This window comes from Mustelus asterias, chromosome 18 (genome assembly GCF_964213995.1).
Source record: "Mustelus asterias chromosome 18, sMusAst1.hap1.1, whole genome shotgun sequence".
In the NCBI taxonomy this organism is placed as follows: Eukaryota; Metazoa; Chordata; class Chondrichthyes; order Carcharhiniformes; family Triakidae; genus Mustelus; species Mustelus asterias.
The window spans coordinates 16131299-16148088 of NC_135818.1; the positions used below are offsets into that span (position 1 = coordinate 16131299).

Consider the following 16790-nt stretch of genomic DNA (forward strand, 5'->3'; position numbering starts at 1 on the left):
AATCTAATCGAGGGGTTCAGATAGTTTATATATAGAATAATGGATACCCGGGAGTGAGTTACAGGCTGGAATCTAATCGAGGGGTTCAGACGGTAGATATATAGAATAATGGATACCCGGGAGTGAGCTACAAACTGGAATCTAATCGAGGGGTTCAGATGGTTTATTTATAGAATAATAGATACCCGGGAGTGAGTTACAGACTGGAATCTAATCGAGGGGTTCAGATGGTTTATTTATAGAATAATGGATACCCGGGAGTGAGTTACAGACTGGAATCTAATCGAGGGGTTCAGATGGTTTATTTATAGAATAATGGATACCCGGGAGTGAGTTACAGACTGGAATCTAATCGAGGGGTTCAGATGGTTTATTTATAGAATAATGGATACCCGGGAGTGAGTTACAGACTGGAATCTAATCGAGGGGTTCAGATGGTTTATTTATAGAATAATGGATACCCGGGAGTGAGTTACAGACTGGAATCTAATCGAGGGGTTCAGATGGTTTATTTATAGAATAATGGATACCCGGGAGTGAGTTACAGACTGGAATCTAATCGAGGGGTTCAGATGGTTTAATCAATGCTGTAGTCGGTACCCAGCAGTGAGTCGATGTGTATTTGTGTAGGTGAGGTGACCATTCTGGGTGTTATCTGTCTGTAAGCCATGAGGCAGAGAGTCTCTCCAGTGAACTGTCTCCCTCAGAGAAATCATCCTTCTAATGATGTTATCAAGGCCAGTCTTCCGTCACCATCACCCTTTATCTACAACATTCTCAAAGTGCCACGTGGTGGCTACAGAGATCAAGCCCTGAAGTCTCGCGACTGCCAGCCTGAGTGGAGCCAGCAGGTTTTAAACGCCTCGCTCTTCCTTCCCTATTGGGCAAGCCTCCATTGGACTTTAACCTGTAGATAATTACTGGCATTTTCCAACTGTGCCAGGGTCATCGTGCTTTTGGGTTCTACAAACAGGCAACTCATCAGGTCATTGACGAACCCCAGCCTCTGCCCCAACCCATCCTTAAAGACACCACACACAGCGAGAGAGAGAGAGAGCACTCTGAGCAGCCATCAAAATATTCACCAAACCTCTGACCTGCAATGTGACACAAAGGGCGGGATTTTCCAGCCCTTCTCCTGAAGACTGGGTAGTTTGCTGTAGACAATGGTCTGTGTTGAAGTGTTGAACACTTCAGCAGTCAAGGGCATTCAGCCTCTGATCTTTGGGTAAGCGTTCTCGAAGGCAGCCTTCACAACACACGACAACGCAGAATCGCTGAGCAGAGACTGATAGCCTCTGATCTTCGGGTAAGCGTTCTCCAAGGTGGTCTTCATGACACACGACAACGCAGAAACTGATGGCCAAGTTCTGCACACATGAGGACGGCCTCAACCAGGATCTTGGGTTCATGTCACACTATCTGTAACCCTCACAACTTGCCTGGGCTTGCAAAATCTCACTAACTGTCCTGATTGGAGACAATTCGCACCCTTTAACCTGTGCTTAACCCTCTCTCCACTCACATTGTCTGTACCTGTAAAGACTTGATTACCTGTAAAGACTTGCATTCCAACCATTATCTTGTAAATTGAGTCTGTGCCTTTATGTCCCCTGTTTGTGAACCCAGCTCTTCACTCACCTGATGAAGGAGCAGCGCTCCGAAAGCTCATGCTACCAATTGAACCTGGTGTTGTGAGACTTCTTACTGTGCCTACCCCAGTCCAACGCCTGCATCTCCACATCATTGTAATTACCTAAGTGATGTTATCAATCGGATGGTTTCCACATGCAGTTCGCTATGTTGTTCCCTGCGTGTTGTAAATACATTTAACATGCATTTAAATAGCGCCTTTCACTCTGAGGAAGTTGTATTTGCTTTATTAAATATCAAATACTTTTCGAAGTGTTTCTGAGTTGTCTATTCCAGAGATGTGAACAGACAATCCAGGCTGAGACTTCAGGGCAGTACGAAGAAGGTGCTATCTTGTTGGAAGTGCCATCTTTAAATGAACATTAAGCCAAGACTCTGTGTGTTCTCTCAAGTGGATTTACAGGAGCAGGAGGAGGCCATTCGGCCATTCTAGCCTGCTCCGCCATTCATTATGATCATGGCTGATTATCATATTCGACATCCTGATTCCAACCACCCCCCCCCCCCCCCCCCCTGCCCCATATCCCTTGGTCCCTTTAGACTCTAATGGCCCAATTCAAAAGGTGGCACAGTGGTTAGCATTGCTGCCTCACAGCGCCAGGGACACAGGTTCAATTCCTCGGGTGACTGTGCAGAGTCTGTACGTTCTTCCCGTGTCTGCGTGGGTTTTCTCCAGATGCTCCTGTTTCCTCCCACAGTCCAAAAATGTGCGGGTTAGGTTTAATTGGCCATGCTAAATTGAGCCTTTGTGTCCCAATCTGCATAAGTTCGGGGAATTAGTGGGGCACAGTGGTTAGCACTGCTGCCTCACAGCGCCAGGGACCCAGGTTCGATTCCCGGCTTGGGTCACTGTCTGTGTGGAGTTTGCACGTTCTCCCTGTGTGGGTTCCCTCCCACAGTCCGAAAGACGTGCTGGTTAGGTGCATTGGCTATGCTAAATCCTCCCTCAGTGTACCCGAACAGGCGCCGAAGCGTGGCGACGAGGGGATTTCCACACTAACTTCATTGCACTGTTAATGTAAGCCTGCTTAACTTAAACTTAAAAACTTGACGGGCCAAATGACCTCCCTCTGCACTGTCGGGATGCTATGATTCTATCAGCGGGGGGGATTTTCTCCTGCGTCCCGGCCACTATTTATCCTTCATCCCACTTGACTAAAACACATCAACTGATCATTTATCGCAATTGTGGGAGCTTGCTGTGCCCAAATTGGCTGCCTCATTTCCTGCACTGCACCGGGTGGCTGCATTCATCGAGTACGTCAGTGGGTTCTGAGGTGCAGAAAGGCTCTATACAAACAGAAGTTGAAGCTTTCTATCTGCTGATGTTTACGGTCAGGTTTCTGGGCTGTGTGGTAAATGGAAAAGTCTGGTAATCAAACCCTCTGTAAGTAAACAGGCCGGTGACCTGAGGTCAGTGTCTTCCCACAGGAACCAGGACTCGGCACTCCACCAGAGACAGATTCTGACAGCACGTGTGTGCCCTGAACTCCACGGGACGCTGTGTTCTCCAGTGGAGGGAGCAGCTGTGTTCCAATGTACACGTCCCCACCCAATCCCTGTAATCATCCCTCTGAGATAACAGCACTGCTCCACTTCTCACCCAGCCCCTCGCCCATTTCCTTCATGGCTGTAACAGCAACTTTAGTCCGAACACTCCCTCCCCCCGTCCCTCTCCCCCTCGCTCTCGCCCCCCCCCCCCCGTCCCTCGCTCTGCTTCCCCGTCCCTCTCTCCCTCGCTCGGCTCCCCCGTCCCTCTCCCCCTCGCTCGGCTCCCCCGTCCCTCTCCCCCTCGCTCTGCTCCCCCGTCCCTCTCCCCCTCGCTCGGCTCCCCCGTCCCTCTCCCCCTCGCTCTGCTTCCCCCCCCCTCGCTCTGCTCCCCCGTCCCTCTCCCCCTCGCTCGGCTCCCCCGTCCCTCTCCCCCTCGCTCTGCTTCCCCGTCCCTCTCTCCCTCGCTCGGCTTCCCCGTCCCTCTCCCCCTCGCTCTGCTTCCCCGTCCCTCTCCCCCTCGCTCTGCTTCCCCGTCCCTCTCTCCCTCCCTCGTCTCCCCGGCCCTCTCTCCCTCGCTCTCGCTTCCCCATCCCTCTCTCCCTCGCTCTCGCTTCCCCATCCCTCTCTCCCTCGCTCTCGCTTCCCCATCCCTCTCTCCCTCGCTCTCGCTCCCCCATCCCTCTCCCCCTCGCTCTCGCTCCCCCATCCCTCTCCCCCTCGCTCTCGCTCCACCATCCCTCTCCCCCTCGCTCTCGCTCCACCATCCCTCTCTCCCTCGCTCGGCTCCCCCATCCCTCCCTCTCTCCCCCATCCCTCCCTCTCTCCCCCATCCCTCCCTCTCTCCCCCATCCCTCCCTCTCTCCCCCATCCCTCCCTCTCTCCCCCATCCCTCCCTCTCTCCCCCATCCCTCCCTCTCTCCCCCATCCCTCCCTCTCTCCCCCATCCCTCCCTCTCTCCCCCATCCCTCCCTCTCTCCCCCATCCCTCCCTCTCTCCCCCATCCCTCCCTCTCTCCCCCATCCCTCCCTCTCTCCCCCATCCCTCCCTCTCTCCCCCATCCCTCCCTCTCTCCCCCATCCCTCCCTCTCTCCCCCATCCCTCCCTCTCTCCCCCATCCCTCCCTCTCTCCCCCATCCCTCCCTCTCTCCCCCATCCCTCCCTCTCTCCCCCATCCCTCCCTCTCTCCCCCATCCCTCCCTCTCTCCCCCATCCCTCCCTCTCTCCCCCATCCCTCCCTCTCTCCCCCATCCCTCCCTCTCTCCCCCATCCCTCCCTCTCTCCCCCATCCCTCCCTCTCTCCCCCATCCCTCCCTCTCTCCCCCATCCCTCCCTCTCTCCCCCATCCCTCCCTCTCTCCCTCGCTCTCGCTCCCCCGTCCCTCTCTCCCTCGCTCTGCTTCCCCATCCCCCTCTCCCTCGCTCGGCTCCCCGATCCCTCTCCCTCGCTCGCTCTCCTCCCCCGTCCCCCTCCTCTTCCAGGCACAATTTAAAACTATCTCTGATTCGCCTATTCTAATATCTCCTTGTATGTCTTGTTGTCAAAGTTTATCTTGCTCCTCTCCTGTGGAGAATGCTGGGAGGCCTTATTATGTTTTGAGGTGCTATAGAAGCACAAGTTGTTGTTGTTGTTGTACTGCAGAAAGTCTTGCATTTGAGGCGGCACAGTGGTTAGCACTGCTGCCTCACAGCGCCAGGGACCTGGGTTCAATTCCTAGCTTGGGCCACTGTCTGTGTGGAGTCTGCACGTTCTCCCCGTGTCTGCGTGGGTTTCCCTCCGGGTGCTCCGGTTTCCTCCCACAGTCCAAAGATGTGCGGGTTCGGTGGATTGGCCATGCTAAATTGCCCCTTAGTGTCAGGGGGATTAGCAGGGTAAATATGAGGAGTTGCAGGAATAGGGCCTGGGTGGGATTGTGGTCGGTGTAGACCCGATGGGCCGAATGGCCACCTTCTGCACTGTAGACTCTGTGATTCTGTAGCACCTTTTGTTAGTTCAGCGCGTCTCGAAGAACTTCACAAACCAGCCATTCTGTCAACTCTTTGACTGACTGCAGCCCAGACTGACTGTCTAGGGTCCGGCGATCTGCCCGACTGGCCTCTGCCTAGACTGTCTGCTGAACCAGTGATTCTTTTTCTTATTCTTCACTTCTCTTAATTTTATCTTCCCCATCCATCACCTTCCCATGCCCATTTTTCCCTTCTTCTCTGCTCACTCCTCCTCTTTCCTACCTTCGTTTCTTTCTTCCCTATTTGACATCCCTTCTCTCTATCCTCTCTTCCCAACTCATCCCACCTCCTTCCCACAGCACCTCTCACTCTTCACTATTTCACTGCTAGGTAGGTCTCGATAATGGATAGTGGCAATGGTGGACTATTTGACTGTAGAAGGCATCACACTCTGTACAGATGCGGTCCTTACCAGATGTCTATCGACACTCAGTTTACAGAACAAATTAGTATGTTTAGAGCAGGAATCCTGACGGTATCTCTACTGATAATTCGGCTCCCTCGCACTGTCACTCAGTAACCCCTCTCCCCCCCAGCACCCTGTGTAACTGACTGTATCTCTACTGATGTTAATCCAGCTCCCTCACACTGTCACTCAGTAACCCCTCTTCCCCCCAGCACCCTGTGTTACTGACTGTATCTCTACTGATGTTAATCCAGCTCCCTCACACTGTCACTCAGTAACCCCTCTCCCCCAGCACACTGTGTTACTGACTGTATCTCTACTGATGTTAATCCAGCTCCCTCACACTGTCACTCAGTAACCCCTCTCCTCCAGCACCCTGTGTTACTGACTGTATCTCTGCTGATGTTAATCCAGCTCCCTCACACTGTCACTCAGTAACCCCTCTCCCCCAGCACCCTGTGTTACTGACTGTATCTCTACTGATGTTAATCCAGCTCCCTCACACTGTCACTCCGTAACCCCTCTCCCCCAGCACCCTGTGTTACTGACTGTATCTCTGCTGATACTTCAACGCTAGTGAACACGTACGGGTCCTGGTTTAAAGTGACCAGCTCCAATGTCGTTAAGTTTAAAGTTTATATATTAGTGTCACAAGAAGGCTTACATTAACACTGCATTGAAGTTATTGTGAAAATCCCCGAGTCACCACACTCCGGCACCTGTTAGGGTACACTGAGGGAGAATTTAGCGTGGCCAATGCACCTAACCAGCACGTCTTTCGGACTGTGGGAGGAAACCGGAGTACCTGGAGGAAACCCACGGAGACATGGGGAGAACATGCAGACTCCGCACAGACAGTGGCCCAAGTTGGGAATCGAACCTGGGTCCCTGGCGCTGTGAGGCAGCAGTGCTCACCACTGTGCCAACGTGTTTATGACCCTCAGGATAGTGGTGCCCCCTGCTGGATTAATTGCTGTAAAGTGACACACACTATTTTTTAATTAGAACAGGAAGTCTCTGTAGCAGATTAATCAGCAGGTGCTGACGGTCCCTGTTCATTACAGACCCTGGATTTTGTATTTTCGGATTCTTTATAAACCGTGGAGGCGAGGGGCAGCTTTCGAACAGGTCCTCGGGGATTTAGATTACACAACACTGCAGAAACAGAGAGGCAGCTATTAGTTTGACAGCTGAAGTGCTACAATTAAAAACTTCAAAAGAAAACCCTGAAACCTGAGGATGCTAAAGCAGGAATATTGTACTTTTAGCTTTGATCTTTGAAATGAATTTCCATTCACACTTTCCAATCCCAGGAAGCCCCAAAACACTTCCCAGCCAATTATAGAATCCCTACAGTGCAGAAGGAGGCCATTCAGCCCATCGAGTCTGCATCGACCACAAAACCACCCAGGCCCTATTCCCGTAACCCCTCACATTTACCCTGCTAATCCCCCTGACACTAAGGGCCAATTCGCCTAACCTGCACATGTTTGCTTGTGACGTGTTGTCCCTGTTGTGATGTAGGAAACACGACAGCTAATGTAGGCATGGTAAGATCCCACAAACAGTGGCATGATAACGATCAGATATTGATCTGTTTCTGCACTGATATTTGCTCAGGGATCTGTATTCTCCGCAACTCTCTGGTGGTCTTTGAAATGACATTCAATGGTGTTTCCATCACCTCACTGTCAACATCCTTGGAGTGACCATTGACCAGAAACTCAACTGGACTCACCACATAAACACTGGCTACAAGAGCAAGTCAAAGGCTAAGAATACTGCGGCGAGTAACTCACCTCCTGACCCCCCAGAGCCTATCCATCATCTACAAGGCACAAGTCAGGAGTGTGATGGAATACTCCCCACTTGCCTGGATGGTGCAGCTCCAACAACACTCAAGAAGCTCGACACCATCCAGGACAAAGCAGCCCCGCTTGATTGGCACCACATCTACAAACATCCACTCCCTCCACCACCGACGCTCAGTAGCAGCAGTGTGTACTATCTACAAGATGCACTGCAGCAATTCACCAAAGATCCTTCGGCAGAACCTTCCAAACCCACAACCTCTTCCATCTAGAAGGATAAGGGCAGCAGATACATGGGAACACCACCACCTGCAAGTTCCCCTCTGAGTCACTCTCCATCCTGATTTGGAAATATATCGGCCATTCCTTCACTGTCACGGGGTCAAAACCCTGGAACTCCCTCTCTATCAGCACCGTGGGTGTACCTACACCACAGGGATTGCAGCGGTTGAAGGCAGCGGCTCACCACCATCTTCGAGGGGAATTAGGGATGGGCAATACATGGTGGGCAGCCAATGATGCCCATGTCCCACGAGTGAATAAAACAAAATGATGTCATGGGATTCTTTACATCCGCATGAGGCAGAGCCTCAGTTTAACAGCTGATCCAGTAGCCGAGGACTATACTTCCTCTCCGCACTCTCCCTGGGAAACATGCTCCATCCCATCTGTTAATCCGCCAGAGGCCTGCAGACATCCCCCTACCCTCCCCCTGATGGACGTCCAGGGCACGTGTCCAGAATGGTTTGGGCACTGACTTGTTCTCCAACCCTTTCCCCGACTTCACCACAACTCACCAGATGTAATGAGCTGAAGAGCTAGGATGTTTGGAGTGAAGGAGAGAGTGGGGGAGGGCGTCTGGTGGTGCAGCCGTGGGGGAGGGCGTCTGGTGCTGCTCCAGGTGTTGTCTGCAACTCCCTGGGTAGCACCCATTGACCCAGAAGGTTTTGGGTTCCAGTTCCACTGGAAGGGACCTGAGCCTGGAATCCAGGCTGACTCCCCCAGTGCGGTATTGAGGGAGTGCCACTCTATCAGAGGCGCCGTCTTTTCATAGAATCCCTACAGTGCCATTCAGCCCATCGAGTCTGCACCAACTCTCCGACAGAGCATCTTAGCCAGGCACTATTCCTGAACTCCCATGTATTTACACATCTTTTGACACTAACGGGCAATTTAGCATGGCCAATCCACCTAACCGGCACATCTTAGTGTTTCCTCAGAAGGAACTCTTCAAAATGCAGCGAATGAAAATACAGCAAAACTTACTCCAACTTATAAACCAAAGAAAGGGTTTAATAAAGAAATATAATTATTCCAAACTTGGGACCTCGCCCTGGGCCACCCCAAGCTCTCCACAATTCTATGTAGTTCCTTATTTATAGTGAGTCAGCTGACTATTACATCACTCTGTGATTGGTTCCATGTTTTACTGGGTCAGCTGACCATTACATCTTGTTCCCATTGGTCACATTACATCCAATACAAAGTTGTCACCGGTTACATTCTAACACTTGGGACCCAAAGGGACAATTTAGCATGGCCAATCCACCTAACCTGCATGTCTTTCGGAGTGTGGGAGGAAACCGGAGCACTCGAAGGAAACCCACGCAGACACGGGGAGAACGTGCTGGAATTGAACCCGGGTCCCTAGCACTGTGAGGCAGCAGTGCTAACCACCGTGCTGCCCTATTTTTGGATGAGATATTAAACAAAGAAGGCCTGTCTGAGAACCATTTAGTGTGAGCAATCGTGTCCTCGGCAACATTTATGCTTCAAAAAAAAATTGATGAAACAGATTATTTGCTCATTATCCTATTGCTCTTATTGGGATCTTGCTGTGCACAAATTAGTTGCTATGTAGGGTTCACAATTGACCCTTGAGGGACAATGCGTGACAGATTCAGCCCATAAGGCCCTGCTTTCTTGTATCCAGAGGTATAACCCTGTCCTTTCTTGACCATCACCCCTTTCAGTGACTTTACAACTGGTTTTAACGCCCCCTCCCCCGACACTCTTCAAGCTCTGATGTTGCCGAGGGTGACGACCATATAGGATGTGACATAAGGAGTTGAAAGGTCACCGCATGTCTAACCCTGGTTCAACACAATGAGATTTGGATTAGTGTGTTCCAGCAGGAAAGGACGTGAAGGAGGTTTAGCGCTCAGAAGGTTTTCTTTGTGACATGACCAAGCAACAGGATTGAAGAAAGTGTCCAGACTACGCCAGATTTTGGCTATTTTAACTAAAAGGAACATTTTGGACCTGGTGATCTGTGAGTGTGCCAAACAGACATTGATCTACAGGGCTATGAGGAAAGAGAGGAGAGCGGGACTGAAAGGTAGCTCTTTCAAAATGCTAGCACGGGCATGATGGATCGAACGGCCACCGCCTGTCCTGTATAACTCTGAGACTGATGCAGGGATAGGTGTACCAATCCAGGCTCTTGGAGCGGGCCAGGTTTTTTTTATAAATTTACTGCTGGTGAGGTCAATATTTATTACCCATCGCTTGACATTTGGAAAAGGGGCAGGACGGTGGCACACTGGTTAGCACTGCTGCCTCATAGGTACCAGGGACACTAGTTTGATTCCAGCCTCAGGTGTTTGCGGAGTTTGCCCATTCTCCCCGTGTCTGCGTGGGTTTCCTCCGGGTGCTCCGGTTTCCTCCCACACTCCAAAGTCGTGTGGGTTAGGTGGACTGGCCATGTTAAATTGCCCCTTGGTGTCCAAAGATGTGTAGGTTACGCTAAATTGGCCCTTAGTATCTTGAGATATGTAGGTTAGGGGGATTAGTGAGGTAAATGTGTGGGGGTTCGGGAATAGGGCCTGGCTAAGATGCACTTTCGGAGAGTCGGTTGCGTAGGTTAGAGGGATTAGCGGGGTAAAGATGTGGGGTAACAGGGATAGGGCCTCGGTGGGATTGTGGATCGATGCAGACTCGATGGGCTGAATGGCCTCCCGCACAGTTGGGATTCTGTGATTCTATATCTCACCTTGGCTTAGCCGGCTGCCCTCTAGCCTCTCAGTCAGGAGGTCGTGGTTCAAGCCGCACTTGAGAATAAAACAGTGCCTGACACTTCAGTGCCTTGAGTCCCACACCGGTGAATATAACCGCTGCTCTGGAAACAACTTCCATTTGGCTTTGCAATGTCAACTGTCATGCTGTAGTTGCAACTTCTCACCAGCGTGTGTCACTGCAGAGTGAGTACCTGAAGTCTCTCTCTCACAGAATCCATATCGTGTTGAAGGAGGCCAGTCAGGGGGACCAGGAGGGGAATAGAAAGTACCTGGGTGGGATTATTGCCAGTGCAGGCTCGATGGGCCAAATGGACTCCCTCTGTACTGTAGATTCTATGAAGGTGGTGCTGGATTTTCTCCTTGACGGTTCCATTTTAAAATTGGCAAGTTTGTGCTCCAACCCCTGCAACGTCTTGCCCCTCCCCATCCCTGAACTCCTCCAGCCCGACACTCCTCCAGAATTTCTGCATCTTGATCGATACAGGGAATAACACGGAAGAAAATGATCCAACTGCCAGGGAGGGCCATGATCGGCTGAATGAATGCAATGGGATGCCTCAGATGTATTTATTGTAGGAATGTGACACATCTTGAGACTGGCAAGGTGTAATTCTAAAACCTGTGTCTTCTGTTTCCCCCCAGTGAGGACTTGGTTAACTCCATGCTGGAATGCCGGAAGGTTCACTGTGTTCTGCTAAAGAGGCCCCAGCTGTGGAAGGTCGGTACCTGTCTTATTTTAATATCATTACTGTTGTGAAGTTGAGTTTGTGAAATGTGTTCCTTTTAAAAGCTGGTTTGAGTTCAGTGCTTGGATGTTTAAAATGCAGAGGCACACAGGGTACACAGATTGGAACATTTGTAACCAGGACCAAGCGTTGGGGTTGCCTTGGTAACAGGTTTTGCAGGCTTTTGAATGTTGACAGCCCATCAGTTTAAAGAAGACACTCAGCCATCAGGAACCTATCAAATTTGAATTTACTGTTGTTGACAACATTGGACCAATCCGAGTGTAGGAAAATCGATAGGTCATCAGGGTTATAAAGAGAAACTCACCTACCTGCCTGCAGTTATGTTTAACTGAAGAGCTGCCATCTCTAAACACCTAGAGAGAGCAAGAGCAGCTCCCTGCCAGTTTAGAATAACTCTTAAGAGAACTCTCCATCCATCTAACGAAGGGTACCAAAATCAGAAAGAGTTTATGGAGTCATAGAGGTTTACAGCATGGAAACAGGCCCTTCGCCCAACTTGTCCATGCCGCCCTTTTTTTTAAACCCCTGAACTAATCCCAATTGCCCGCATTTGGCCCATATCCCTCTATACCCATCTTACCCATGTAACTATCTAAATGCTTTTTAAAAGACAAAATTGTACCCGCCTCTACTACTACCTCTGGCAGCTTGTTCCAGACACTCACCACCCCCTGTGTGAAAAAAATTGCCCCTCTAGACACTTTTGTATCTCTCCCCTCTCACCTTAAACCTATGCCCTCTAGTTTTAGACTCCCCTACCTTTGGGAAAAGATATTGACTATCTAGCTGATCTGTGCCCCTCATTATTTTATAGACCTCTATAAGATCACCCCTCAGCCTCCTATGCTTCAGAGAAAAAAAGTCCCAGTCTATCCAGCCTCTCCTTATAACTCAAACCATCAAGTCCCGGTAGCATCCTAGTAAATCTTTTTTGCACTCTTTCTAGTTTAATAATATCCTTTTCTATAATAGGGTGACCAGAACTGCACACAGTATTCCAATGTCTGACCAATGTCTTGTACAACGTCAACAAGACGTCCCAACTCCTGTATTCAATGTTCTGACTGATGAAACCAAGCATGCCGAATGCCTTCTTTACCACTCTGTCCACCTGTGACTCCACTTTCAAGGAGCTATGAATATGTACCCCGAGATCTCTTTGTTCTGTAAACTCTCCCCAACGCCGTACCATTAACTGAGTAAGTCCTGCCCTGGTTCAATCTACCAAAATACATCACCTCGCATTTATCTAAATTAAACTCCATCTGCTATTTGTCATCCCACTGGCCCAATTGATCAAGATCCCATTGCAATTGGAGATAATTTTCTTCACTGTCCACTATGCCACCAATCTTGGTGTCATCTGCAAACTTACTAATCATATAGACAGCAGAATCGACAGAACTCCAAAGGTTTTTTCCAAAGCCAAGACACCTGGTTTTATATTTTTTGAGAGTAATTCAATTTCTGTTATTATATTTTTTGGGGTAATGAATCGGCCTTGTATTTATTTGAACAGCATTCCAATAATATCTTTCTTAAATCAATATGTTACTTGTTTAGTTAAAGTTCCCAGTTGGTTAAATAAATAACTTGTTAATTATTCACGTAAAGTGAGTGTCAGGTCTTTCTGTTAATGAACCTCTAATCGTTAATGAAGAACAGTTAATACCTTCCCTCACACTTTAAACAGATTACAAGGTGAGGTATTCCTCTTTTTGGGGAGTTCGGCGTGGCTTCTCAAGAAGGGGATCAACCTCTGTAACGTTACAGAGAAGGATATAATTTACAGCACTGAAACACATTACTTCGCTGAACAGGACTGCCTATATCTGTGTTCTGTATGAGACTCCTCCAACCTTACTTCATCAAGCCCTGTCAGGTATCACCAGGCCTGGTGGTAATGGTCAGGAGGAATTTCTTCAGCCAGAGGGTGGGGAATCTGTGGAATTCATTGCCACAGAGGGCTGTGGAGGCCAGGCCACTAAGGGTGTTTAAAACAGAGATGGATAGGTTATTGATTGGTAAGGGGTCAAATGTTACAGGGAAAAGGTGGGAGAATGGAGTTGAGAAACTTATCAGCCATGGTCAAATGGCAGAGCAGACCCAATGGGCCGAATGGTCTAATTCTGCTCTTATATCTTATGATTTTATGGTCCGCGCCTCCAGTGGCGGACATCCTTGTGGGCGGGATGGGAAAATTTGGAGAATGGCCCAAAAGTCAATTGACCTTTGGCCATTGTCTCTACATTTTCCTGTCCCACCCGGGATGATGCCCACTGCTGGTGGGACCGAAGTATTCCGGCCCACGCTACTGAACTGGTAATCCAGAAACCTGGAATAAAGAGCGGGAACCATGAGTTCCGATCCCCATGGCAGCTGGAGGAATTGAAACTCGATTAATTTGATTTGATTTATTATTGTCACATGTATTGGGATACAGTGAAAACTATTGTTCCTTGCGCTCTATACAGACAAAGCATACCATTCATAGAGTACATAGGGGAGAAGGAAAACAGAGAGTGCAGAATGTAGTGTCGCAGTTACAGTTAGAGTGTAGAGAAAGATCAAGTTGACATATGATGGGACCAATCAAAAGTTTGATGGCAGCAAGGAAGAAGCTGTTCTTGAATCGGTTGGTATGTAACCTCAGACTTTTGTATCTTTTTCTCGACGGGAGAAGGTGAAAGAGAGAATGTCTGGGGTGCGTGGGGTCCTTAATTATGCTGGCTGCTTTGCCGAGACAGCGGGAAGTTAGACAAAGTCAATGGATGGGAGGCTGGTTTGCGCGATGGTTTGGGCTACATTCACGACCCTTTGTGGTTCCTTGCGGTCTTGGGCAGAGCAGGAGCCAGACCAAGCTGTGATACAACCAGAAAGGATGCTTTCTATGGTGCATCTATAAAAGTTGGTGAGAGTCGGAGCTGACATGCCAAATTTCCTTAGTCTTCTGAGAAAGTAGAGGCATTGGTGGGGCTTTCTTAACTATAGCGTCGGCATGGGGGGACACCTAGAAACTTGAAACTCTCGACAATTTCCACCTCAGCACTGTTGATGTAGACAGGGGCATGTTCCCCACATTACATTCAATAAATCGGCAATAAAAAGCTAGTTTTTTTTATTCACTCACGGGATGTGGGCGTCGCTGGGTCAACATTTATTGCCCGTCCCTGAGTGCCCTCCATTGCTGTTTATCAGCAATGACAAACAACTGGATCGGTGTAAATATCTGTCTGGTCCAGTAATGTCCTTTAGGGAAGGAAATTTTACCTGGTCTGGCCTACCTGTGACCCACAGCAATGTGGTTAACTCTTGACTGTTCTGTGAAATAGCCCAGCTCAGTGATGTCAGACCAGGAGGGAAAAGCATGATGGGAAAATGTCCAAACATACGGATATGGTACGGCCAGTCCAGTCGATGCTGCAAAGCTCATCTTACTGACATCTGGGGACGCACCAGGATTGTGTGAACTTCCACAGAGATGGTGCATTCACTGAATCCTACCTTTCAGTCACAGCGTTCGTTGTTTATCTTGGTGTAATAAGGCTTCGGAGGCAGATGTCCCTTCACCAAAATCCCTTTATTTACAAACTCTAACAGCGGTACACAGAGTGTTAGTAGTTAACAGTCTATCTCCGGGGGTGTCAGAGGAACTGACTCTCCCGGTTATGTACAAGGCAAAGACTCCCTGATTGGCCCATCAATTGGATCCTTTATCAGGGAGTTCATCCTCCAATGGGCCAACCTCAATGGCCCGATTGAGGCAAGTGACTGTTGGTGACTGAGCGCACGAGCTCAGCAATGGTGGAGCCATTGCAACATCCTGGGAATTTGTTTACGCTGGTGATGTAGCGGGACAGACGCAGACATCAGTGCTGGAGGATGCCAACAGGATACTTACCATCGATCTGGATTTGTGCAACGCTGCATCCAGACCTGGTGTCTCAGCCCCAATCTAGAGGATTCGGTGATGCCGGACATTCCCGCTGAACAATCACACTGCTGGGAGAGAGCTCCGTGTTCCCATTTGTGAGAGGTGACTTACCCATGATGCACCCTGCCCCGGAATACCGGGGTGTCAATCAAACTGGACAGGAGGCTCACTCATCGCACCGCCACCCAATAAAATGTGAAAAACCCAGGGTTGATTTGGACAGGAACTGACTGGGACCTCGTGGGGAAACAAAAGCAGAATGCTCCGCACTGCAGCAGTGGCCTGGTCTACTCTTGTTGTGGACTCGTGCTCTGCCTCACGGCCCTGTATCCGCCACACAAAAGTCGTGGATGTGTAGCCTCAATGAGGACAGTCAGCGGGGTTCAAGTCCATCCCAACTGGGTGACTCTCAGTGCTGTCTTGCGTCACAGGTAATTCAACCCCCGTCCCCACCTGCCTCCCCCACCTGCCTCCCCCCCCTGCCCCCGCACCCGCCTCTCCCCCGCACCAACACGTTTCATGAGATGGAATGAAATCACGAGGGACGCTGACTTTCCCATTGGCCAGGAGCTGTAAAACCGTCCCGTGAAAATACTGAAAACCGTGCTGCCACTGCGGGGAACAGCAGTTAATCATCGTGTAGCTGGTACCAACCCACCATCCAGATGGACACAGTCATGGAATGCATGCAGCGTAAAACACCAACACCTCATCCCTGTCCCAGCAGAAGACAGCCCACCCCCACTTCCACCCCCTCACTCCCACCCCCCCGTCCCAGTGTCAAATTCCCTGACCCTGCAGCTGGCCTTGCTGACCCAGCACAGTTCCCCCCCTCTCCGCCCCCGCACCACCCTGAGCCAAAACAGAATTCCCTGACAGACCGGGTCAAATATGGGTAAGGGTACCCTCTGCTGATTGCCCCCGTTTGCCCTCACTCAGCTGACGAATCACTCTCTACTCCTTCACGTTGAACACCACTTTGAAGAAGCACTGAGGGTGGCAAAGGAGTAGAATGTACCCTGGATGGGGGGATTTCAATGCCCACCACCAAGAGTGGCACCGAGCACCACTACTGACTGAGCTGGCCAACTGGGCTTATAGAAGGTGCTGAAAGAACCAACATGAGGGAAAACCCCATGTGACCACACCCTCGCCACTCTACCCAATATCCGGGCTTGGGCTGGCAAATGGCAAGTAACATTCGCGCCACATAACTGCCAGGCAATGACCATCATCACAAGAGAGGATCTAACCATTGCCCTTTGACATCCAATGGCATTACCGTTGCTGAATCCTCCACTATCAACACCCTGGGAGTTATCATTGACTGGGGGTGGCAAGGGCACAGACTGTACTTTGGATGGGCATTTCAATGCCCTGAACGACTGAACCAGCCATAGAAATACTGTGGCTACCGGAGCAGGAACTCTGCCATGAGTAACTCAACTCCTAACTCCCCAGAGCCTGTCCACCATCTACAGGCACACGTCAGGAGTGTGATGGAATACTCACCACTTGCCTGGATGAGTGTGGCTCCAAAAACACTTGAAGCTCAACACCGTCCAGCACAAAGGAACTCTCTTGCTTGGCACCTCATCCGCCATCTTAAACATATATTCCCTCTGCCAAATTGGCAGCTTTGTGCATCATGGGCAAGACCCACTGCAGCAAATCGCCAAGCCTCTTTTGGTTGCGCTTTGTGACACATTGTGGAGGGTGGCACGGT

General features: G+C 50.0%; 1 protein-coding gene across 1 annotated transcript in view; it reads left to right on the forward strand.

The window, feature by feature from the left end:
* Positions 1 to 10994: 10994 nt before the first annotated feature.
* LOC144506884 (pleckstrin homology domain-containing family G member 3-like) overlaps positions 10995 to 16790 on the forward strand; it is a 151016-nt gene continuing 145220 nt past the window's right edge. Inside the window, exon 1 of the mRNA XM_078233240.1 lies at positions 10995 to 11099. Within this exon, the coding sequence (XP_078089366.1) occupies positions 11051 to 11099 (49 nt within the window). The 5' untranslated portion in view covers positions 10995 to 11050. The remainder of the gene's footprint in view (positions 11100 to 16790) is intronic.